This window comes from Somniosus microcephalus, chromosome 3 (assembly GCF_052327205.1).
Source record: "Somniosus microcephalus isolate GS21.2 chromosome 3, FLI_Smic_1.0, whole genome shotgun sequence".
Lineage (NCBI taxonomy): Eukaryota > Metazoa > Chordata > Chondrichthyes > Squaliformes > Somniosidae > Somniosus > Somniosus microcephalus.
Window position 1 is genome coordinate 131,974,378 of NC_140989.1, and position 26,063 is coordinate 132,000,440.

Here is a 26,063-nt window from a genome sequence, read left to right on the forward strand (position 1 = left end):
GACACAGACTGCAGGAGAACGGTACAACAGGTGTTTACTCAACATGGCTCACTCTGGAACTGAACTGTACAGATTGCTACTCAGTGCTATATACAGGTGTGGTCACTGCCGGTACTACAGTATACATGAGCTGTAAAAAGTAGTTCCCCCCTTAAAGGTATATACATTAAAATACCTAACTAAGAGGTTATAACTATCAAGAAAGATTGAACAGGCTGGGGCTGAGGGTGATCTGATAGAGATCTTTAAAATTTTGAAAGGGTTTGATAGAATAGGCGTAGGATGATGTTTCCACTGGGGTGGGGTGGGGAGTCTAAAACTAGGGGCCATAAATATAAGACAGTCACTAATAAAGCCAGTAAGGAATTCAGAAGAAACATCTTTACCCAGAGAGTGATTAGAATGTGGAACTCTCTACCACAGGGAGTAGTTGAGGTGAATAACGTAGATACATTTAAGGGGAAGTTAGATAAATACGGGGGGGGGCGGAGGAGGGAAAGGAACAGAAGGGTATGCTGATGGGGTTAGATGAAGTAAGGTGGGAGGAGGCACGTGTGGAGCATAAACACCGGCATGGACCAGTTTGGCTGAATGGCCTATTTCTATGTTGAAATTCTATGTAGTTAGAAATGATATAACACAGAAGGCGGCCATTCAGCCCATCATGCCTGTGCCAGCTCATTGAACGAGCGATCCAATTAATCCCACTCCCCCTTTTCAAGTATTTATTTATCCAAACATGTTTGATTTAAAACAGGAGAGGGCATCAGATTATAACCAGCTTCGTATAAAACCGCCTCAATCTGCAGAAAATTTGACTCTTATTTTGTTTGTTGTTAAAAAGCATCAGAAACTTTTTTCAATTAAAGAAGTAGCCACCGTCACCATGACAACTCCGCAGGCCCCGGGCCGCTAACTGAGCAACAGAGCGGATCCGGAGCCTGGGCCTCACCGACCTCTTTCACCAGCACCAGCTCCCCGTGAGACACCTCGTAGACCTGCAGCACGCCGGTGCCCCTCGCGAAGTTGCCCATGCAGACGAACTTGGCGCTGCACGGAATCCATTTGCAGTCGAACAAGGTGTAGTTGAGTGATTTCTGGATGTGCGCAATGATCTGCGGCTTCTCCAGCGCCGAGCTCATCGCGGCGGCCCGAGGATGCAACGGCTACTGCGCAGGCGCGAAACCCCAATCGCCACGGCTCCCGACCCAAATGACTTTCCGTACTCCAATCAGGCCCCGCCCCCTTATGGCGTCCACATCCCTGAAACAGGCTTTTCAGCCTAGCTGCTCAATACCGGTGTTTACGCTTCACACAAACCTCCTCCCACCCTATCAGCATATCCTTCTATTCCTTTCTCCCCTCATGTGCTTATCCGTGCCATCATTATGACCACCTATTTCCATCTCCGTAACATTGCCCATCTCTGCCCCTGCCTCAGCTCATCCGCTGCTGAAACCCTCATCCATGCCTTTGTTACCTTGAGACTCGACTCTTCCAACGCATTCCTGGCCGGCCCCCCACGTTCTACCCTACGTAAACTTGAGGTCAATCCAAATCTCGCCTGCTCGTGTCCTAACTCACACCAAGTGCCGTTCACCTATCACCCTCGTGCTTGCTGACCTACATTGGCTCCCGGTTAAGCAACGCCTCGATTTTAAAATTTTCTTCCTTGTTTTCAAATCCCTCCATGGCCTTGCCCCTCCCTATCCGGTAAGCCTGACATCGGTAGTGGGGAAAATGCTAGAGTCCATTATAAAAGATGTAATAGCAGAGCACTTGGAAAGCAGTGACAGGATCGGACAAAGTCAACATGGATTTACAAAAGGTAAATCGTGCTTGACTAATCTACTGGAATTTTTTGAGGATGTAACTGGTAAAATAGATAAGGGAGAACCAGTGGATGTGGTGTATTTGGACTTTTAGAAGGCTTTCGATAAGGTCCCGCATAAGAGATTTGCTTGCAAAATTAAGGCACATGGGATTGTGGGCAAGGTATTGACTTGGATAGAGAACTGGTTGGCAGATAGAAAGCAGAGTTGGAATAAACGGGTCGTTTTCCGAGTGGCAGGCAGTGACTAGTGGGGTACCGCAAGGATCGGTCCTTGGACCCCAGCTGTTCACAATATATATTAATGATCTGGACGAGGGAATTGGATGTAGTATCTCCAAATTTGCAGATGACACAAAGCTGGGTGGGAGGGTATGCTGTGAGGAGGATGTTGTGAAACTCCAGTACGATTTGGACAGGTTGGGTGATTGGGCAGAAACATGGCAAATGCACTATAATGTGGATAAATGTGAGGTTATCCACTTTGGTGGCAAAAACAGGAAGGCAGATTATTATTTGAATGGCAATAGATTGGGAGAAGGGGAAGTGCAAAGAGACCTGGGTGTTCTTGTGCACCAGTCGCTGAAGGTAAGCATGCAGGTGCAGCAGGCGGTTAAGAAGGCAAATGGTATGTTGGCCTTCGTAGCAAGAGGGTTCGAGTACAGGAACAAGGATGTCTTGCTGCAGTTGTACAGGGCCTTGGTGAGACCGCACCTTGAGTATTGTGTGCAGTTTTGGTCGCCTTATCTGAGGAAGGATATTCTTGCCATGGAAGTAGTGCAGCGAAGTTTCACCAGGCTGATACCTGGGATGGCAGGAATGACGTATGAGGAGAGATTGTGTCGATTGGGCTTGTACTCACTGGAGTTTAGAAAATTGAGAGGGGATCTCATCGAAACCTATAAAATTCTGTCAGGCCTGGACAGACTAGATGCAAGAAGGATGTTCCCGATGGTTGGGGAGTCCAGAACCAGGGGTCACAGTCTAAGGATAAGGGGTAAGCCATTTAGGACTGAGATGAGGAGGAATTTCTTCACCCAGAGAGTGGTGAACCTGTGGAATTCTCTGCCACAGAGGGCGGTGGAGGCCAGTTCATGAAATATATTCAAGAAGGAATTGGATATATTTCTTAAGGCTAAGGGGATCAAGGGATATGGGGAGAAGGCAGGGACAGGGTACTGAATTTGGATGATCAGCCATGATCTCATTGAATAGCGGAGCAGGCTCGAGGGGCCGAATGGCCTACTCCTGCTCCTATCTTCTATGTTTCTATATTTCTATCTCTGTAACCTCCTCCAGCCCCACAACCCTCAGATATTTGTACTCTAATTCTGGCCTCTTGAGCATCCCTGATTTTATTCGCTCAACTGTTGGTGGCCGTGCCTTCAGCTGCCAAGGCCCCAAGCTCTGAAATTCCCTCCCTAAACCTCTCCACCTCTCGTTCCTCCTTTAAGAGGCTCCTTAACTCTACCTCTTTGACCAATCTACCCTAATATCTTCTTATGTGGCTCGGTGTCAAATTTTGTTATATAATGCACCTGTAAAGCACCTTGGGACGTTTTACTACTTTAAAGGTGCTATATGAATGGAGGTACTTGAAAGCATGGATGAGAATTTTAAAACCGAGGAGTTGCTTAACCAGTTGTGGTATCATCCTTGTGAATCATTTTTGTACCTTCCCCAATGCCTCTGTATCCTTTGTATAATACAGTACTGTTCACAGTACTCCAATTATGGTATAACCAAGGTTCTAGAAGAACATAAGAAATAGGAGCAGGAGTAGGCCATTCGACCCTTCGTGCCTGCTCCGCCATTCAATAAGATCATGGCTGATCTTCTACCTCAACTCCACTTTCCTGAACTATTCCCATATCCCTTGATTCCCTTAATATTCAAAAATCTATCGATCTCTGTCTTGAATATACTCAACGACTGAGCCTCCACAGCCCTCTGAGGTAAAGAATTCCAAAGATTCACCACCCTCTGAGTGAAGAAATTTCTCCTCATCTCAGTCCTAAATGGCCAACCCCTTATTCTGAGACTGTGACCCCTGGTTCTAGACGCCCCAGCCAGGGGAAACATCCTCCCTGCATCTACCCCGTCAAGCCCTGTAATAATTTTGTATGTTTCAATGAAATCACCTCTCATTCTTCTAAACTCTAGAGAATATAGGCCTAGTCTACTCAATCTCTCCTCGTGGGACAATCCCCCCATCCCAGGAACCAGTTTGGTGAACTTTCATTGCACTCCCTCTATGGCAAGTTTATCCTTCCTTGGGTAAGGAGACCAAAACTGTACACAATACTCCAGGTGTGGTCTCACCAGGGCCCTATATAATTGCAGTAAGATGTCTTTACTCTTATACTCAGATCCTCTTGTAATAAAGGCCAACATACCATTTGCTTTCCTAATTGCTTGTTGTACCTGCATGTTAGCTTTCAGTGATTCGTGTACAAGGACACCAGGTCCCTCTGAACACCAACATTTCCCAATCTCTCAACATTTAAAAAATACTCTGCTTTTCTATTTTCCTACCAAAGTGGATAACTTCACATTTCTCCACATTATATTCCATTTGCCATGTTCTTGCCCACTCACTTAGCCTGTCCTTGCATCCTCCTCACAACTTATATTCCCACCCAAGCTTTGTTTCATCAGCAAACTTGGATATATTACATTTGGCCTCCTCATCCAAATCATTGATGTAGATTGTGAATAGCTGAGGCCCAAGCACTGATCCTTGTGGTACTCCACTAGTTACAGCCTACCAACCCAAAAATGACCCGTTTATTCCTACTCTCTGTTTTCTGTCCATTAGCCAATCCTCAATCCATGCTAGTATATTACCCCCAATCCCATAAGGCCTAATTTTGTTTAATAACCTCTTGTGTGGCACCTTATCGCATTCCTTTTAAAAATCAAAATACACCACATCCACTGGTTCCCCCTTATCTATTCTGCTAGTTACAACCTCAAAAAACTCCAACAGATTTGTCAAACACGATTTCCCTTTCCTAAATCCGTGTTGATTCTGCCAAATCCTATTATTATTTTCTAAGTGCCCTGTTACCACGTCCTTAATAATAGATTCTAGCATTTCCCCTACTACTGATGTCAGGCTAACTGGTCTGTAGTTCCCCGTTTTCTCTCTCCCTCCTTTCTTAAATAGTGGGGTTACATTTGCTACCTTCCAATCCGCAGGAACATCGAAACATAGAAGATAGGCCATTCGGCCCCTTGAGCCTGCTCCGCCATTCAATGAGATCATGGCTGATCATCCAAACTCAATAACCTGTCCTTGCCTGCTCCCCAAATCCCTTGATCCCTTTAGCCTTAAGAAAGATATCTAACTCCTTCTTGAATATATTTAATGAATTGGCCTCAACTGCCTTCTGTGGTAGAGAATTCCACAGGTTCACCACTCTCTGGGTGAAGAAATTCCTCCTCATCTCTGTCCTAAATGGCTTACCCCTTATCCTTAGACTGTGACCCCTGGTTCTGGACTCCCCTGCCATCGGGAACATCCTTCCTGCATCTAGTCTGTCTAGTCCTGTTAGAATTTTATAAGTTTCAATGAGATCCCCTCTCACTCTTCTAAACTCCAGCGAGTGTAAGCCCAATCGACCCAATCTCTCCTCATATGTCATTCCTGCCAACCATTTTAGAATCTATGGAATTTTGGAAAATGTCAACCAATGCATCCACTATCTCTATAGCCAACTCTATCAAAACCCTAGGATGTAGGCCATCAGGTCCAGGGGATTTATCAGCTTTCAAATATACAGATTTAATATAACTTCTCTGCATTTCAACTCTATCCCTGTGGAAATGAACCCCAGTGCTTGGTTTGCATTTTTATGGCCTTATTAACCTAACTCTCTACTTTTAGTGATTTGTGTATTTGTACCTGTAGGTTCCTTTGCTCCTTTAACCCATTTTGTCTCTTATTATCCAAGCCCTTATTAACGATTCTTTAATTTATATTTTACGATTCTACAATCCTAGATTACTATTTTAAAATAACGATTCACATTTATTGACCAAACTTCTTCCTGCAAAACTGTCATTTTGTTAATATTCCTATCCGCCCCCACGCCCCGAGCGGTTAATAAACCGACTGTATCCACTCTATAGGAAAGAAAACTCTTATCGGACTCGTATCCCATTTTTGAGATATAAACAAAATGCTGGAAATAGTCAGCAGGTCAGGCAGCATCTGTGAAGAGAGAAACAGAGCCAAATCCCATCTGAGATTTGCGTTCAATAAATTATGATCCATGCACTTTTTCTTACGCCAATATCATGAAATAAACATTCAGGGTGAAAGTTTTAAAGGTCCATGTGGTGCAGTCAAACGCTTTACAGTGCGCAGGACAGGGTCCTAAATGGGCCGATGACGTCATGGCGAATACGGTCTATCTGCGGTGCTGTGGGAGAATCAGGCGAGCCGCGCGGGCAGCCCTGCTGCCAGGGAGAATCAGGCGAGGCGCGCGGACAGTCTGAGGGTCCTTCTTCAGAGGTCAAGCCGCGTGAGCGCTGATCATGGAGGTGCAGGAGGCCGCGGGCTCGGAGCCGGCGTTCGTCAGCGTTGCTAAGAAGCGGACTAAGCGCAAGAGGAAAATGGAGTCGGAGCCGGGAGCGGGCCACATGGACACGGACTCGCCCCGACCCAGCAAAAGGCCCGAATTCCCGCCCGTCTCCGGGCAACATCTGGTGGTAAGCGAGGGAGACCGGCGGCTGCACCAAATCTTCACCTTCCCATCGGATTTTAGAGGGCCATCAGTATAAGATAGTCACTAATGGGGAATTCGGGAGAAAGTTCTTTACTCCAGAGAGTGGTCAATACTTGAAGGGTGGGGGATTAATTGGAGAGCTCTACCCAAGAGCTGGCACAGGCATGAGGGGCTGAATGGCCTCCCTCTGTTGTATCATTCTGTGGTGAAAATGTGGAACTCAACCACAACTTGTATTTATATCATAGAGTAACCCAGCACAGAGGGAGGCCATTCGGCCCATCGTGCCTGTGCCGGCTCTTTGGTAGAGCTATCTAATTAATCCCTCTCCCCTGCTCTTTCCCCATAGCCCTGTAAAGTATTTATCTAATTCTCTTTTGAAAGTTATTATTGAATCTACCCTTTCAGGCGGTGTATTCCAGATCACAACAACTCGCTGCGTAAAAAAAATTTCCTCATGTCGCCTCTGGTTCTTTTGACAATCACCTTAAATCTGTGTCCTCTGGTTACTGACCCTTTTACCACTGGAAACAGTTTCTCCTTACTCTCGCTACTGTTTCTGATTTCTATCAAATCTCCTCTCAATCTTCTCTGCTCTAAGAACAACCCCAGCTTCTCCAGTCTATCCATGTAACTGAAGTCCCTCATTCCTGGTACCATTCTAGTAAAGCTCTTCTGTACCCGCTCCAAGACCTTGACATCCTTCCTGAAGTATTGTGCCTAGAATTGAACACAATACTCCAACTGAGCTCTCACCAGTGTTTTATAATGGTTTAGCATAACTTCCTTGCTTTTGTAATCTTTCTCTATTAATAAAGCCAAGGATCCCATGTGGGTTTTTTTTAACAGTCTTCTCAACTTGTCCGGCCACCTTCAAAGATTTGTGTACGTATCCCTCCAGGTCTCTCTTCTTTCACCCTCTTTAAAATTGTACCATTTAGTTCATATTGCCTCCCCTCATTCTTCCTGCAAAAATGTATCACTTCTCACTTCTTTGCATTAAATTTATTTCACCAGTCTGTCTATGACCTCTCTGAAATCTGTTACTATCCTCCTCACTGTCTATTACATTTCTGAGTTTCGTGTCATCTGCAGCCTTTGAAATTGTTATTTTGCTAACAAGCCTATTATGTGGTACTTTATCAAACTCCTTTTTGAAAGTCCATATTCACATTATTAACCGCATTACCCCCATCAACCTGCTCCGTTACTTCATCAAAGAACTTGATCAAGTTAGTCAAATATCATTTGCCTTTATTAAGCCTATGCTGACTTTCATTTATTAGCCCATACTTTTCCAAATGCCAGTGAATTTTGTCCTGAATTATTATCTCATAGCGCCTTTAACGTAGTAAAATGTACCAATGCACTTCACAGGAGCGATTATCAAACAAAATTTGAGGCTGAGCCACATAAGGAGATATTAGGACAGGTGAAGAGTTAGGCCTAGAAATTGAGTGGGGTCAGCGCCCATTTAGAGGCGCTAGAGGGCCTAGCGCCGCAATTATAGCCGCTTCTGAAATTGACTAGGGCCCTACCATCGGCGTTACACCGGTTGCGCTGCGCCGGCACCGATGACGTCATCGGTGTGCGCAGCGTCCCGGTTGCCATGGTAACGCGCCCGAACGCCGAAATTCAGTTGCGGCCGCCTCGCCCGTGGCAGCCGCAACCAACGATTTTTCAGAAGTGCCTTCATGGTCCTAGCGCCGGCGCATTAAGGTGGCGCGGCAGCCGCCTGCCCGCAGCTCCCTCCCCGGACTCCTCCACCACCCCCCCGCGGCACAGATGTGTGTGGGCCGAGAGCCCGGCACTTCTCCGAGGTGCCGGGCTCATTTTTTCCCCGAATCCAACGGCCAGCGGGCGGCTGCAGGCAGCTCCTCCTTAACAGAAGGAGGAGGCCTGCAGTACCCCAGCCTGCCGCACCGCATCGGGTGCCGCAGCGGGGGATTAGCGCCGCAATCCTGCAGTCAGCGCCCATTGGGAGGCGCTGACACCCTCCAGTAGCGCCCGCAGCCGTCTGGGCACGGCGCTACTGAATTTTTGGCGCGCGCAGCGGGACTTAGCGCCGGCGCAAAATTTCCGGCGCTAAAGCCCTGGCGCGGGCCCAACTCAATTTCTAGGCCTTAGGCTTTAAGGAGCACCTTAAAGGTGGAGAGAGATGTGGAGAGCTTTAGGGAGGGAATTCCAGAGCTTGAGGCCTAGGCAGCTGAAGGCACGGCCGCCAATGGTGGAATGATGAAAATCGGGGATGTGCAAGAGGCCGGAATTCCACATGGAGTAGTTGAGACAAATGGCATAGATGCATTTAAGGGGAAGGTAAATAAATGCATGAGGGAGAAAGGAATAGAAGGTTATGCTGATAGTTAGATGAAGTATGGTGGGTGGAGGCTCATATGGAGTGTAAACACCGGCATGGACCAGTTGGGCTGAATGGCCTGTTTCTGTGCTGTAAATTCTATATAATTCACTGGTAGCTTAACCAACCTACAGTACACTCACACCTGGTGCTGGATTTGCTACTCACTAAGCTGCTCTTGAGGTACGTGCTGTCCATTTGCCAATGGTTCCAACCTTTGCTTGTTGATCGTTTGATGGCCAACTTGGGAGCTTTGGGAGCAATAGGGGGTGCCTAGGCTCGAGATGGCCCCAAGCCTAAATGCCCAGTGATGGAAGTCTGAAACCAAATCAATCCTCTTTCAAGCTCGGTGATCTGACACCTGAGCCAGATAGACCAGCATTGCACCAAGGCACTGCTGGCTTACTAATTGAATCTGGAGGGGTAGATCTGTCACTAGGGAATAGGAATCTTCCCACTGTGTTTCAGATAACTTTGCAAGCCAGTGTCCTAACTCGTTCCACCTTCGACCCTGGAGCTCATGTGGCACTGAGACCTGGTAACTAAACCCTATTTGTGCTTGTATATTTCCTATTTGTTGACCAGTCCTATTTGATCTTTTTGAGGCCTGGGGGTTTGGTAATGGCTTTTTTAACATCTATTGCCTCATTGGTGGACAAATCCTCAAATCAGACCACTGAGATCTGTTAGTATCACTAACTAGAGTTAGTAAAATTACAGTTGGCATTCTGCACCCCTAGATGAGATTGGCATGAATTTTCTTTCCACTGGTTTTAAATTTCCAAGAATTCTTTGTATTTGTTGTAGATTTCCCCAGTACACAAAGAAATGAGGAAAGAATTGAAAAGTATCATCTGTACATAGAAAAACTTTGTTGAGATGCTGTATTGGCATGCTTGTATATTTTTACCCTGCTTTCTGCTGACTTTAAAGAGGTGATTGAAGCAGGAGCCAGGCTGAGAGCAAGAAAAATTGCTATGGGGAAGGGCAAGCTGGTAGCAGAAGTTGCTTTTTAATTGGTGTACTTGCTACCATTTCTCCCCATCCCGTTTAAAGGTTATTGTTTTGTGTTTTTTTTTAGATTACCTTAACCCTGCGTGGCATCCATTTTTCTTTTAGGATGGCAAAGATGAAATTCGTAAAGTGGCTGTACCTGCACATAGATATACACCCCTGAAAGAAAACTGGTTGAAAATCTTTACTCCTATCGTTGAACACTTGCACCTGCAAGTGAGATTTAACCTGAAAACTAGAAATGTTGAAATCAAGGTAACTATACTTAGAAATGCAGTTATGTAGAAAATAAAACATGTAGTTAGTGATGTGAATGGCAGTACCAGGTGCTCTACAGTTTGGGTGTTTTGCGCAGGGCGGGGGTGGCGGGGAAAGAGTCTTCCATTTTCTCTGTTTGGAACAGGGTATTTGAGCTAATTTTCATGCTCCCTGTCTAGTTCCGTCGCAGGCTTCTTGTACTCATTTATGCATCCACTGCATATTGTGCTATGTTTAAAATAATGGTGAATTACCCATAAGTGGCATTGTAATTTAAATTTCAAGTGCACTATATCAGTTTCTTTGCAGTCTAAGACAAAGACTCACTTTTAAGAATAAAACTAGTCTGACATTGTTTTAATTGAACTTAGACATGGTTCATATCTTATTGTGGTTTAATGGGATATGCAGCTTTTTGGGCTGACTGCAGGTGGGGAGTGTGTTACAGGTTCAAGTCTGAGGTCAGTGGTATATAGTAACTTTTAAATGGATGGTGTTTTAGCCTAAAATGCTGTAACTGTTTTTCTGTTACTGCAACGCTGTAAATCTAGAATGAGTTTTCTTGTTTTAACAGTTTTTGTAACATCTTGATGAAAGATGTGAATGCTTGACATGTGCTGTTTTGAAAAATATTTATGCAATTCTTCTCTACAGACTTGTAAAGACACACAAGATATAGGTTCACTTACAAAGGCTGCAGACTTTGTAAAGGCCTTTGTTCTTGGATTCCAAGTGGAGGTAAGTTAATGTACTATAATTAGGGTTGGTTATTTGCCAAATAGTACTGGGTAGTTGCATAGAAATAACATGCAGACAATATGTAATACTCTTAATTATGACTCATAATTACCTCGATGGAACCCACTCAACCTTATTATTAACTACCAATAAATACCATTCTATTAAAACGGGCATTGGTTAGAATGGGGTTTGGCTCGGTCATAAAAATGAATGCCAGTTCTCACCTTCTTTGACAGTACCCACACGGAGGCATTTCTGAAACTATAGTATTAGCACCAGTGATTCATCTCTTATCCACAGGACGATCCATGTTTGCTGGACAAATGTATCTGGACTATCTCTGCAAAGAACAAATACTGTAACGGATTTTTCCCCTCCGCCCCTTCAAATTAAAAGATGGTAATGTGGCGGAGCCACTAAAGGACTCAAATCGTTTGTATATAATTCCCTTTAACAACATGTTAACTACAGTCTGTATCTGTATTTATACTGTTTACTTGTACAGAGCGTGATTACTTTAACAGCGCGGGTAAACGCGATGACGTCATGCCGTTCATCACGTGATCCCCCACTGGCGGGAAGAACGTGAGGACGTCATGACGTCAACCACGGGACCTCCGGAGCAGTCCTCGTGGAGCCTCCGAACTGAGTAGACCTACACTCGATGTTCTCCTGTAGTTACTTGTTTAAACCTGTTAGTTTCCATTAAACTTCGTTTTGTTTGAGCGCCTGAGTGGACCTCAGTCTTTGGATAGGAACTAGACATTCCTACATTGGTGACCCCGACTTTTGCGAACGGTTTTCGCAGAAGATACTCAACATGGAAATGAACGCCGTTACCTTGAAGCTACCGCAGTTCTGGGAGCAACAACCAGCCGCGTGGTTCATCCAGGCTGAAGCCCAGTTCGCCATCAGGGACATCGTTGCGGATCAGACCCGTTATTATTACGTGGTCTCCGCCCTCGACAGCGCCACAGCCTCGCGGATCGTCAGCCTACTTGGTAGTCCGCCTACTGATTGCAAGTATGACACGTTAAAGGCGCGGTTGCTACAGGTCTTCGGGCTCACGAAGTCGGAGCGCGCTCGCCGGCTGCTCGCTATGCCCGGCCTCGGGGACTACAAGCCGCCCGAGCTCATGAGCCAAATGCTCACACTCCTCGGTTCCAAACCGGAATGCTTCCTCTTCAGGGAGCTATTCCTCAGCCAACTACCGGAGCAAGTTCAGGCTGCCCTAGCCAGGTCCGAAGTCACAGACTGCGTGGAGCTTGCTGCCGAAGCGGACAAGATTTTCGCGGTGACACAGCAGCACTGCGCTGCCACGAGGCGCCCATCCCCCACAGACGCTGCTCCAGCTCCTCAATCAGCGGGGTTGTGCTACCACGCCCGTTTTGGCGCAAAAGCAAGATGCTGCTGCCCTCCCTGCAGCTTTTTGCTCAGAAAAAAAAAGACATCGACAGCAACCCTGGCAAAAGAGGACCGGGTCTGATGAGCGCCCCGCAGCTGCGATGGCCATCGGAAATTCGGGAAAGCTTCTCTTCATCATCGACTCCCTATCTGGTCGACGTTTCCTTTGCGACACCGGGGCGCAGTGTAGCATCCTACCTGCGTCAAATCTCGATATACAGGCTGGGGGCCACGGCCCCTCCCTCGTGGCAGCAAATGGTGCGGACCTTCAGAAGGCGGCGGGTCCAGGTGTGCTTCGGCGGCCAGCGCTTCCACTGGGAATTCATCACGGCTAAAGTCTCGCAGGCCATCCTCAGTGCGGATTTTTTGTGCGCCAACGGCCTCCAGGTCGATGTCAGGCACCGCCGGTTGATCAATGCAGCCATGTTCCACTCCATCCCGTGCTATCGCGGTAACGCCGTAACACTGTCTCCTGTGCGTTCCCACCTCCAGATGACTTCGCTCACCTCCTCGGAGAGTTCCCAGATCTGACTAGGCCCAATTTCTCCTCCTCCGGCCACGAAACGTGGTGTAGAACATCACATCATCACTACTGCCCCCCCCCCCCCCCACCCCCGGTTTACGCAAGGGCCCGACGACTTGAACCCGGCAAGCTCGCGGCTGCGAAAGTGGAATTCGACATGATGGAGCGGCTGGGGATTATGCGCCGGTCGAATAGTCCCTGGCCTTCGCCTCTCCACATTGTTGCGAAACCCGGCGGCGGATGGCGGCCATGCGGCGACTACCGACGCCTGAATGACGCCACTACTGATCGGTACCCGATCCCGCATATTCAAGATTTCTCGGCCCATTTGGCGAGAAATAATTTTTTTTCAAAAGTCGACCTTGTCCGTGGTTACCACCAGGTCCCCGTGCACCCGCAAGACGTCCCGAAGACCGCAGTCATCACCCCATTCGGCCTGTTTGAATTTCTCCGGATGCCGTTTGGCTTGAAGAACACTGCACAGGCTTTCCAACGCTTGATGGACTTCGTCCTTCGGGACCTAAAATTCCTCTTCGTCTACCTCGACGACATCCTCATCGCCAGCCCTAGCAAAGAGGAGCACTTCTGCCATTTGCGCACCCTCTTTACACGCCTCAGTCAGCATGGTTTGATTATCAACCCATCCAAGTGCCAGTTCGGCCTGCAGCGGATTGATTTCTTGGGCCACCGCATCACATCAGATGGCGCAATTCCCTTACAGACGAAGGTCGAGGCGATTACATCTTTCCCGCGCCCGCAGACCGGCGAGGCCCTACAAGAGTTCCTCGGGATGGTCAATTTTTATCACCGGTTCGTCCCTAAGGCGGCCCTGCTTATGCGGCCCTTGTACGAGGCCCTCCAGGCCAAGTCCGGTAAGGATCCGATCAGTTGGACGGCCGAGATGGACCGGGCGTTCGTCGACACCAGAGGCGCCTTGGCCAATGCAACCATGTTGGCGCACCCGCTTCCAGGTGCCACCATCGCCCTTACTACCACCGACGCGTTGGACTACGCAATCGGCGCAGTGCAGGAACAGTGGGTGAATGGGACGTGGCAACCGCTGGCGTTTTTCAGCCGTCAACTACGGCGAGACGAAAGAAAGTACAGCACTTTCGACCGGGAGTTGCTGGCCCTTTTTCTAGCCATCTGCCATTTCCGGTTCTTACTAGAGGGACGTCCGTTCACGGCTTTCGTAGACCACAAGCCACTAACGTTCGCTATGGCCAAGACCGCCGAACCGTGGTCAGCTCGGCAACAACGTCACCTGACGTTCATTTCAGAATTCACCACGGACATCCAGCATTTGTCCGGTAAAGACAACCTGGTGACGGATTGCCTCTCCCGCGCGACTGTTCACGCAGTCCACCTCGGAATCGACTATGCCCTAATGGCTGCAGATCAAGCCTCGGACCCAGAGGTCCAATCATACAGAACCAGCCCCTCTAGCTTCCAAGCGGCCGACGTCCAATTCCATGCCGCAGGCACCACGCTACTTTGCGACGTCTCCATGGGAGCTCCCCTCCCTATCGTACCAGTCGCCTGGCGCCGAACAATGTTCGACGCCATACACGGGTTGTCACACCCTGGCATGAAGGCCTCGCAAAGGCTGATGTTGTCAAAATTCGTCTGGAGGGGTATGCACATGGATGTCCGCGACTGGGCCAACACCTGCGTGGTCTGCCAAAAGGCCAAGGTACAGCGTCATGTAAAAGCTCCATTGGCCACTTTCGCTGTTCCAGAGCGTCGGTTCGACCTCATGGGGCTGCTTCCACCTTCTCAAGGTTTTACACACATCCTCATAATGGTAGACCGCACCACTAGATGGCCAGAGGCAGTTCTTTTGGTTTCCACCACTTCGGCAGACATAGCCAGAGCTTTCATCTCCTCTTGGGTTGCTCGTTTCGGGGTACCGGCGGACATCTCTTCCGATCGTGGACCGCAGTTTTCCTCTGAACTCTGGAACGCTGTAGCTCGGGCTCGGCTCCAAACTACATCGCACCACCGCCTATCATCCACAGGCGAACGGCCTGTGCGAGTGATTCCACAGGTCACTCAAAGCCGCTCTGTGGGCCAGTCTTCAAGGCGCGGGATGGGTGGACAGACTTCCATTGGTCCTTTTAGGGCTTCGTACGGCGCCCAAAGAAGATTTGCAATCGTCCTTGGTGGAACTCGTATATGGCCAGCCACTTCGAGTTCCAGGGGATTTCCTCCCGTCTCCAACAGAGCCATGGTCCGCATCCTAGCAACTCGTCAGCCACCAGGAGGCGGCCAGATGTTTCACTCCAGTGCCTACGTCGCATCACGGCTTACAGAGCTCCCATGTCCCAGCTGAGCTGAAGAGCGCCGAGTACGTGTTTATCCGCCACGACGCTCACCGGGATCCGCTCAAGCCCCTTTACACTGGTCCCTTCCGCGTTATAGAGCCGGGAGATAAAACCTTTTTGGTCGATATCTGAGGTAAACCAGACCACATTTCGGTTGACCGGTTGAAGCCGGCACACTTAGACCTGAACCGCCCAGTTGAGATCGCTCAACCGCCAAAACGTGGCCGACCGCCCACAGTCGCCGTGCCAGATCCACCACAACCGCCAGCCAGCTCGACCACCGTCCATCAGCTTCCACTTCAGGGTTACAGAAGTCCCTCGGACAGGCTTGTCAGGCTTCCTCGCCGTCTCACTTTTGCTATTAAAGACAATTCTGGGGGGGCACATGTGGCAGAGCCACTAAAGGACTCAGATCGTTTGTATATAATTCCCTTTAACAACATGTTAGCTACAGCCTGAGTCTGTATCTGTATTTATACTGTTTACTTGTACAGAGCGTGATTACTTTAACAGCGCGGGTAAACGCGATGACGTCATGCCGTTCATCACGTGATCCCCCACTGGCGGGAAGAACGTGAGGACGTCATGACATCAACCACGGGACCTCCGGAGCAGTCCTCGTGGAGCCTCCGAACTGAGTAGACCTACACTCGATGTTCTCCTGTAGTTACTTGTTTAAACCTGTTAGTTTCCATTAAACTTCGTTTTGTTTGAGCGCCTGAGTGAACCTCAGTCTTTGGATAGGAACTAGACATTCCTACAGTAACATGTATTCTAACTGCAATGTGCCAATGCCACTCGGGAAAGTAATTTTATCTAATTTATCCAAGATTTTTGCCTGTATGGAAATACTTATTTTACCAGCTCCTGACAATGAAAATCAACCAGATTTGTGCTGTAGGAACTTTCAGGAAATTATATGATAAAATAATTTCTGAAATGACAGCATATTGTACCCAATAAAGGATCATTTTTACTGAAAGAAGTATGACGGGAAATATCCTGCTTATCACGGGTTGTGAAAGTCAATGGATTTGTCCTGGGAAGTCATGCCATGATAAATCATTAGCCCAAGATTAATGTGCTTTGTTAATTGATATACTTTTTTAATATACTGTATTGAAAAACCACATTGACACTGGGTGTATAGTATTAATAAGTGATGTGATATAATGTGATCCGGAAAGGAACCGCCAAGATTTGTGAAGACCTCTGTATCCAAACTAAGGAGTGCCACATAAAGATAAACTTTGGGGTTCAGTATGAGACTAAAGTGATTGTAAATAAAAAGGTCAAATTGTATCAAAGTAGAACTCTAATGAGAATGGTGTAATGCATTCTATTTGCAGCAGAATGCAAAACGATTTTTTATTTACTCCATATGCAGTGTGCTAGAGCAACGATTTATGTCAGGTGGCACTATAAAGAAATGTTAACTTTTTTAAATTATATATATATTTTTTTAAGTTAATTTATATAGCATTTTATCACATCTCAAAAGTTCCAAAACATTCCACGTACACTGAATTACTTTTGAAGTGCGGTAGTAAATGGAGCCAGATTTTGTGCACCGCAAGATCTCACAAACAGCAATGAGATGGCCATGTAATCTGTTTTTGGTGGAGGGATTTGAGTTTGATGGGGGAACATGTTGACTGGCACATTGAAAGGAATCCCTGCTGCCCTTTGAATTGTGCCATGGGATCTTTAATGGCAACCTGATCTTATCCAAGGGATGGAATCTTCAGCAACGCAGGTTTTTGCCTTTAAATGTACAGTGTATGTAATTTACTGCTTTTTAATCATTTATTTTATCCATTTAATATGTAGGATGCATTAGCATTAATTCGATTGGATGACCTATTCCTAGAAACATTTGACATTACGGATGGTGAGTTTATTGTAGGTGTTTGTTATTAGAATCATAGAAATTTACAGTACAGAAGGAGGCCATTCAGCCCTTCGTGTCTGCCGGATACATTAGTCCGTCAGTATCAAACCCGATTTTGACTCTAATAAAGTTTATAACGTGCTAACTTGGCTCTGTAAGGAATCAACAAATTTCATTTATATAGCACTTTTAACGCAAGAAAAAGCTCCAAGGCACGTCACAGAAGTGTAATCAGACAGAAATTGACACTGAGCCATGAAAGAAATATTGGGAGGGGTGACTAGAAACTTGTTCAAAGGGATAGGTTTAAGGAGGGCCTGGTGGGGAGGGGATGGGTGGGGTGGGGGAGGGGTGGGGGAGGGAGAGAGGGAGACGGAAGGGAGGGGAGGGGAGGGAGGGAGGGATAGGACAGGGAGAGGACATGACCGGGAGAGGGGGGACACACGGGCAGGGAGACCAAGCGCCCCAAAATTGCCCTCGCAACGCGGGGCTCCCCAGCTAGTAATATATATATTTACATAAACATATAACTATAATAATATATGGGGCAGTGCGGTTAGCAGTTCAGTAGGCGCACTGCCTGTGGATAGAAACTGTTCTTAAACCTGCTGGTCCTGGTTCGGATGCTGCGGTACCGACGTCCGGACCGCAGGAGGGAGAACAGTTTGTGCCCAGGGTGATTGGGGTCCTGGATGATGGAGCGGGCCTTGTTCCGGCACCTGGTCTGGAAGATCTCCTCGATGGACGGAAGTGCACACCCGATGATCTTTTCTGCCGTATTCACAACTCTCTGGGTGGCTTTCTTGTTCTGTGCAGTGGTGTTACCATACCACACATTGACACCACTCGTCGGGACACTCTATGGTGCCGCGGTAAAAGTTCACAAGCCACTGTGTGCTTATGCCGCATTTCCTCAGGCACCGTAGAGGGTAGAGGCGCTGGTGTGCCTTCTTCAGCATAGCCTCAGTATTATGGTTCCAGGTCAGGTCATCAGAGATCTGCAGTCCCAGGAATCTGAAGCAACTGAGGACTTCCACTGGTGTCCCGTCTATGCTGATGGGGCGATGGTTCCCTCGGTGGCTTCTGAAGTCCACGATGAGCTCCTTAGTCTTGCCAACGTTCAGGGCAAGGTTGTTGTCATTGCACCATCTCATCAGCTGGACTATCTCATCTCTGTACTCCGTCTCGTCATTGTTGCTTATCAGGCCAATTACTGTGGTGTCGTCGGCAAACTTGATAATCCGGTTGTTGCTGTGTATGGCTGTACAGTCATGTGTAAACAGAGAGTACAGCCAAGGACTGAGGCAGCAGCCTTGTGGCGCTCCAGTGTTGAGGACCAGAGTGGATGAGGTGTTGTTCCCTATTTTCACCACTTGAGGCCTACCAGTCAGGAAATCCAGAATCCAATTGCAGATGGGGGTGTCCAGGCCTAGGTCCCTCAGTTTCAGGACCAGCTTGGAGGGAATAATAGTATTAAATGGAGAGCTGTAGTCAATGAACAACAGTCTGACGTAAGTGTCCCTCCTGTCTAGGTGTTCCAGGGCAGTGTGTAGTGTTAGGGAGATGGCATCGTTTACAGACCTGTTCGCCCTATATGCGAACTGGAACGGGTCCAAGGAATCGGATATGATGCTGCTTATGTGTGTCATGACCAGCTTTTCCAGGCACTTCATGGCTATAGATGTTAGAGCCATGGGACGATAGTCATTGAGGCCTGTTACCTTGGTGGTCTTAGGTAACGGCACAATGGTTGTCTCCTTGAAGCACACTGGTACAACAGACTGCTGCAATGAGATGTTAAAAATGTCCGTGAACACAGGAGCCAGCTGGTCTGCGCAGGTCTTGAAGACACGGGGTGAAACCCCGTCTGGGCCGGCTGCCTTCCGTGCTTTCACCCTCCTGAAGGTTCTCCGGACCTCGGATTCAGTCAGCTGTAATGTGTAATCCTTTTTACACATTACAGGTTTAGGGTGGGAATTCCATAGATTAGGACATACATGGCTGAAGGCACAGCTGCCAATGGTGGGATAAAGGACATGGGGGATATGGTGGAGGCCAGAGTTGGAAGAATGCAGAGTTGTTTTGGGGATGGTCGGGAGTTGTAGGGCTGGAGGAGGTTAGAGAGATAGTGGGGAGGGGGCCATGGCTGGAGGAGGTTAGAGAGATAATGGGAGGGGGCCATGGCCATAAAGGGATTTGAACAAGAGGATGAACATTTTAAATTGAAAGCGGGGTGGGGGGGGCTGGGGTGAGCGAGAGAATGTAGGTTAGCATATGAACGCCAAAGCTTTGTATGAGTTGAAATGTATGGAGTGGAAGATGGGAGGCAGGCCAGTCGAGTCTGGAGGTGACAAAGATGTGGAAGAGGGTTTCAACAGCAGTTAGGCTGAGGCAGGGGTGGAGACCAGTAATGTTAGAAGTGGAAGTAGGATATAGGGTGGGAAGCTCAGCTTGCTGCCAATAGGAATAAACTGTTCTCGGTACCAGTTCACAATTTTTTTTATTTAAAGCGCTCAGTTTTAACTATAGTTGTATATTGCATTAGGTCTGAAAGTATATTATATTTAGAAATGGAAAATCAGACATGTGATTCCTTCCTCCAGTGAAACCATTAAAAGGTGATCATCTTTCCAGAGCGATAGGACGAATAGCTGGCAAAGGAGGAAAAACGAAGTTTACAATAGAAAATGTAACAAGAACGAGAATAGTTCTTGCTGACTCGTAAGTACAAAGAATGTTTATGGGTTCAGTTTTATCTTTGTTGTCAATAAACACATTGTATTTTCTCATCTGTGGAATCAGCACTGATAGCTGAAGGAAAATGTAGTACCGATCCCCCCTCAAATGTCTTTGCTAGTGAATTCAAGTGGTGTGTTGCGTTGCCTGAGTATTGCTGTATTTTGGATCATGATGCATCACTTGTGGAAATAACATTAAGTAATTCGAAGTACAATTTTTCACCTCCCTGTTGGAAAGCACCTAAACTTCATGTGCATTTCACTGGTAGCTTAATCAAGTTAGGAAACTCGATAGCTATTATGGCACATTAGTATTCAAACAAAGTGAGATATCATCATGATGATGGAAACTATAATCAAAACTATAGGCTTCAGCAGCAACCTGTTGAATATATATGAACTCTTCAAAAAACAAATCCCAGTATTTAAAAAAAAAAAAAAAAAATTCACTTGCTCGGAGGTATGATTGTACATTTATAGTGAGGTGATGTATAGGTCCTCAGTTAGTGCCTAATTTCTTAAATGTAACCTTTTTTAAAGTCTGAACTTACTGAATGTTTGAGGAAAGCTAGTGTTTCACAAAGTTGATATTTTTACTTTGGATATTGCTATCTTCCACATTGAGCTTTTGGCAAAACCTACTGAAGCAAACAGTTCCTTTTATTAAAAGAAAAGCAGAAAACATCCTTTCTGTATCACAGAAACCCCACAGTGCAGATAGAGGCCATTTCGGCCCATCGAGCCTGCACCGACACATATCCCACCCGATCCCCGTAACCCCTACACCAACACATATCCACCCTATCCCCACGTATTTAATCCCCCTAACACTAAGGGTCAATTTATCATAGCCAATCATCCTAACCCGCACATCTTTGGACTGTGGGAGGAAACCGGAGCACCCGGTGGCAACCCACGCAAACACGGGGAGAATGTGCAAACTCCACACAGACAGTCACCAGAGGCCAGATTCGAACCCGGGTCCCTGGCGCTGTGAGGCAACAGTGCTAACCACTATGCCACCGTGCTACCCTTATACATTTAATAAATGTCCAACTTGTGTATTTAACAATGAGGATGGGAACAGTTGAATTAGTATTAACCTGTATTGCAACAATAGTACCACTTTAATTTGTAGCTTTTATTAGTGTAGATACCCAATGAAGCCAATCTGAAGCAGCATCACTGAGAAAGAGGAAGTGAGAGTTGTGCGTAATGTCCACTTGCACAGAATACAGATTATTTCCATAGCAATTTCTTGGATTTGTAATTGAACAGTTTTTATCTAGTGTTTCAAGAATATTCTATATCTCCAGAAAATGCTGGAAAAACTCAGCAGGCCAGGCAACATCCGTGGAGAGAAATTAGAGTCGACGTTTCGGGTGAACCCTTTTTCAAAACTGGAAAGGAAATTTCAGTTAATTTCCTTTCCAGTTTTGAAAAAGGGTTCACCCGAAACATCGACTCTAATTTCTCTCCACGGATGTCGCCTGGCCTGCTGAGTTTTTCCAGCACTTTGCTATCATTCTATATCTCCATTTCTATTTGGAGACTCCTTGCACAAGATGCCTGTCTGAGCTAGCGTGGCAAGCAGTTTGAAATATACTACGTAATATCAGTGTTCACAATCTTTCAGCAACTTATTTGTGGTAGCTCCTGAGGCTAGTGCTGCAGTGTGTTTTTTTTGTCCTGTTTAACAAGTAGAATGCTAAGTAAAGTTGCCTACTCTGACAGTTAATGATGAGTTGAACATTGGATGAATTCTAAGATGATATAGGTGTGGAATATTGTGTGAATGAGTTCAGCATTTGTACAGTTCAGTAACTGACTCTTTATCTTAATAGGAAAGTCCACATCCTTGGCTCTTTTCAGAACATTAAGATGGCTCGGACAGCAATCTGCAACCTTATTCTAGGTATGATCGATCTTGCTATGCAAGAGCTTCTTTTGTAACCATGCAAGAGCTTCTTTTGTAACCTAACAAAAGAAAATATCCCTTAACTATCCAAAAAGGGTATGACTGAAGCATGCCTACAAATGCTTTAGAAAAGTTGCTTGTTGCACCTCTGTGTACACAAGATGTACTTTTTAAGTGCCAACTTTTTTGTTTTGTTTTAATTATCTTTTCATTGAAGGGCAGTATTTCAGCTTTTGTTTTAAGGAATGCAATCTACTGAACTATAACAGGCATCTTACAGCTGCTGGGCAATTCCAATATTGGAATACTGTTCCTGTTTCTCAGAAGGTTCTAATACCTTTCAAAAAAAGCTGGTCATTCAATAGGCAGTATAAAGAAGGATTCCCAGTTGTCATTAGATGGCTTTTGCTTAGTGCCAAAAGTGACAGCTAGGAGATGGTGCTTGATGCTGCTTTTCATTAGCTACTTTAACAGCATTAAATAGTGGATTTAGAGAAGTTAGAAGCAGAAATAAAGTTGACTTGATGCTTCAGACCAATTAAAATGCCAGGTAGAACACGTAGAAATTTTGAGATGACAAAAACAGCATGAAACCTTCAATGGTACCTAGAACACATCAGTTATTTCACTGCCACTGATAGGATCAGAAGAATAAAGGCAGCAAACTATCCTTGGCACTACCCCATTTGGCTGACTTAGTTATAAACTATGTCCCTATTAATAAGTGCAATTTTGATACCATTAAGAATGTTTGCAAAGTTTAACGGAGGAAGATCTCAGAAATGGGAAGTAAAAACCAGAACTAGGTAGTGGAATAAGCCATTGGAGTTCTTCCATTTTGATACTGTAAAATTTTGGGTGGTAATAATGAAGACCTCTTAAATATGCATCAAACTGAGCTGAACTAGGACTATGCTGAGAATGTTTAAACGTCAGTGAAAACAGGTCAGTGTCTGTAAGGAGAAAAGATAGGTTATTGACGTTGGATCATATGCAGATTAGGTGACTGCTTCAGTGAACCTGGCCTCCCACTTTAATATGCCTTTGCTCTCCTACATTGTTCCGATGAAGCTCAACACAGGCTTTAGGAACAGTATAATCTTTACTAGTTACAGGAAACTTTTTTTTATCCGGCATGGACGGGACCGACGTGGTGCCAGTTCATCAAAAATTCCGGAAAACTGAACGCTATAGTAAAAGATACGGAGAGCTGACCGCTCCGTATAAAGCAACAAACCCTGTTGCTTAGCAACAAGTTCAGAACAATGGCCACAAGTTGCAAGCGTCTCTAGCTTAGCAACAGCTACAGCCACACCCTTGCACAGCAACAGATGGAGGAACGCAAGTAGAATATGAAGTAAAACCTACTCCTGAATTTTGCCGGTTAATCGAGATTTCCGGTTATTTAGGTGCCAGTAAATCAAAAGTTTCCTGTATTCTGCACCTCTTTGGTTTGAGCATGTTTCAGTAACTTCAGATGATAGCTATATCCTCTCACCTTCACAATAGGAAGTGCTAAGGTCTGTGGGGCATGAGGAAAGGGAAGGTTTTTGCTTGTATTTTAGTCACCTCAGATTTGCAACTGATTTCATCCTGACTGATCATTTATATCTAACAATCTCTAACTGAGCAGTACTCAGGGCATTCAACCCAGTTTTTCTGTGACTGGTGTATGTTAATTCTTTTACTCTCTCCCAGTTTATTGATTTATTTATGTTTTAGTCCTGATGAAAGGTCACAGTAACAATTGGACCAGCCAGATATCTTCCTGGGTTCAATGGCACCAGTTGCTCCATAAGCAGTCTGAATGTCTTGTCTTTTACAAGGATTTCTTCAGTTGCTGAAGGTGGACCAACTTCACATTAGACAAGAGGCTTGATTCCAATCCTTAAGCTGCTTTATCCCAAGCAAGTTAGGATTAGGCTCAATTCAATAAAACTTAGCTCTACATAATGAGTACGCTACCCCACTTCACTGGGTCATCACACTTTGAGCTCCTTTCCATCCTTCATTGTGGTAGAACCTGCTCTGCAATCCTGTTTTTGTCCCTGGATCCTATCATTCATTGTTGACTGAGCTATGTATGTCAAGCTTTTTTTGCAAGTGGCTGATTTTTATCTAATCTTTCTAACTTTTGTTACAGGGAGCCCACCATCTAAAGTTTATGGCAACATTCGAGCAGTAGCAAGTAGAGCAGCAGAGCGTTTCTGAGCATGGTGTAAATCCACTGCTTTCTAAATTTGCACAATATGACAAGTGACTCTGGATGACAGTATCTAGATTGGTTTATGTGATGTGTAATATTGATAGTCCCAGTCTTGATCAAATGTAAAATTAGCCTGCATATAATTAAGTGTATTTTTTCCTCCAATTTATGCACTGCCATTGAGAGATGTGATCTAAATCTACATTGACTGTATAACCATTTCATGAATAATGGGATTAAACAAATAAATTATGAAGTGTTCTATGTACATACTAGCTGGAGTGCCCAGCGGTGCCGAGGCTTTTTCGAGGGCATGTTGTTGTTGGGAGAGAGAGCGCGACTGTGGGGGGGGGGGGGGAAAGAGAGAGTGCGCGACTGGGGGGGGGGGGGGGAGAAAGAGAGAGTGCGCGACTGGGGGGGGGGGGGGGGGGAAGGAAGAGAGAGAGAGCAACTGGGAGGGGGGGGGGGAAAAGAGAGAGAGACAGAGGGAAGGAGAGAGGGGGCGAGTGGCCCGCAGCCGCAAATGGAGCCAAGCCCCGAGAACAGGCGTGAGCCGGAGAGATGGCCACGCCCGGTTGCCGGGGTAACCCTTCGAAGGAAGAAGGTAAACTCTCCCACCCCCCCTCCTCCTCCCCCGCTCCAATCGCCCTGATGCCGTTGGCCGAGGCGAACACCCGCAAAGACATGGCCCAGCCGAGTCCAGCGCCCTGGTCAGCTCGAGGTCCGCAGCCGCTGTTCGGCCGCAGGTCACAAAGCACCCGAGCCCGGCGATGGCTCCACGGAGCTCCGTGCTGCCCCACGCACTGACATGGCCCCGCCCTCCCGAGCTGGCTTGAAGAGCGCCAATTGCGGCTGAGAGACGGCCAGCGGGTCCGGTTGCCGGAGATCAGCACTCCCGAGAGCGACGCCGCGTCTCAGCTGCTCGCGCACCCTTTGCTAAGGTAGTGACGCTCGGCTGAGGCCCACCCCTCCAGCCTTCACAAAGATGGCGGCGATCGGGGGCCGCTTGTTGACTGGGGCCAGGAGGTGCCTAGCTCGGGCGTGGGTGCGGAGGAGAGGCTTCGAGGCCTATCTGGAAAAATGGGAAAAGGCAGGAAAATTAATGATTAGATAAAAGATTTAGAAAGTAATTAACTTTTTAAAAAAAGTGTTTTAAAAGCAATGTTTTTTTGAAAGACGCAGAAAGCGGGGAAAAAGGAAAAGAAAAGTTTGGAATCAAGATGGCGGCGACTCACCTCGGTTCAGAACGATAAGGCCCGCCCGCACCGATTGGTCGACCTTCAGGTCACCAAAGCGTAGGATTGGTCAATCGTCCAATCACTCGACTGGAGGAGGGCCCGGCCGCACGCGCCAGCAACCCGGCGTACGATTGGTCGACCGAGGTCACTCTGTCGCTAATGAGCGGATAATGAGATGCTAATGAGCGGAATGTTGAAGGTTTTTGGGATACCGCGGGCGCGATTTTCGTCCGGCCGAAACGTAAATACGCTTACCAGGGTTTCGGAAAGGTAAGCTTTCTTTCGACGTAACGCACGCGTAGGTATGCTCTAACTTTCGAGCGCATAGCCGGACAGACAGACTAGCTGGAGTGCCCGGCGGTGCCGAGGCTTTTTCGAGGGCATGTTGTTGTTGGGAGAGAGAGAGAGCGAGCGAGCGACTGGGGAGGGTGGGGGAAAGAGCGCGAGCGACTGGGGGGGGGGGGGGGAAGGGAAGAGAGCGCTGGGGAGGGGGGGGGGAAGGAGAGCGAGCGAGCGACTGGGGGGGGGGGAGGAAAGAGAGCGAGCGACTCGGGGGGGGGGGGGGGGAGGAGGAGGAGGAGAGAGCGAGCGACGGGGGGGGAAAAGAGCGAGAGCGACGGGGGGGGGGAGGGAGAGAGAGCGCGAGCGACGGGGGGGGGGAAAAAGAGAGAAAAGAGGGCGGGGAGGAGGGGAGAGAGACAGAGGGAAGGAGGGGGCGAGTAGCCCGCAGCCGCAAATGGAGCCAAGCCCCGAGAACAGGCGTGAGCCGGAGAGACGGCCACGCCCGGTTGCCGGGGTAACCCCCCCACTTCTGAGCCCCCGAGCACCGGCCGCGTCGCCCCGCACTCCACTCCACTCCCCCCCCCCCCCCCGCCCCCCCCCCCCCAG

The 26,063-nt window shown here is 47.2% G+C and overlaps 2 protein-coding genes across 3 annotated transcripts in view; one reads left to right on the top strand and one right to left on the bottom strand.

The window, feature by feature from the left end:
- The window catches only part of dnaaf10 (dynein axonemal assembly factor 10), a 151,702-nt gene that overhangs the window by 36,965 nt on the left and 88,674 nt on the right, over positions 1-26,063 (bottom strand). The window contains exon 1 of one of the 2 annotated variants that reach the window (XM_085981625.1): positions 957-1,184. The exons of the other annotated variant lie outside the window; for it this stretch is intronic. Within the exon in view, the coding sequence (XP_085837751.1) occupies positions 957-1,142 (186 nt within the window). The 5' untranslated portion in view covers positions 1,143-1,184. Of the gene's footprint in view, positions 1-956; positions 1,185-26,063 lie in introns of those variants that run through there. 2 annotated transcript variants of the gene reach the window in all.
- pno1 (partner of NOB1 homolog) lies at positions 6,322-24,193 on the top strand. Its single transcript, XM_085981624.1, has 7 exons — positions 6,322-6,547; positions 10,040-10,189; positions 10,847-10,930; positions 17,015-17,075; positions 19,679-19,796; positions 21,658-21,728; positions 23,875-24,193. The coding sequence occupies exons 1-7, from the start codon at positions 6,374-6,376 to the stop codon at positions 23,940-23,942; spliced, it is 726 nt and encodes a 241-aa protein (XP_085837750.1). The 5' UTR covers positions 6,322-6,373; the 3' UTR covers positions 23,943-24,193.

Coding starts and splice junctions, on each gene's coding strand:
- pno1 (XM_085981624.1), top strand. CDS start 6,374: ATGGAGGTGCAGGAGGCCGCGGGCTCGGAGCCGGCGTTCGTCAGCGTT. Junction 6,548..10,039: donor TCTCCGGGCAACATCTGGTG/GTAAGCGAGGGA, acceptor TTTTTCTTTTAG/GATGGCAAAGATGAAATTCG. Junction 17,076..19,678: donor AACATTTGACATTACGGATG/GTGAGTTTATTG, acceptor TCCTTCCTCCAG/TGAAACCATTAAAAGGTGAT.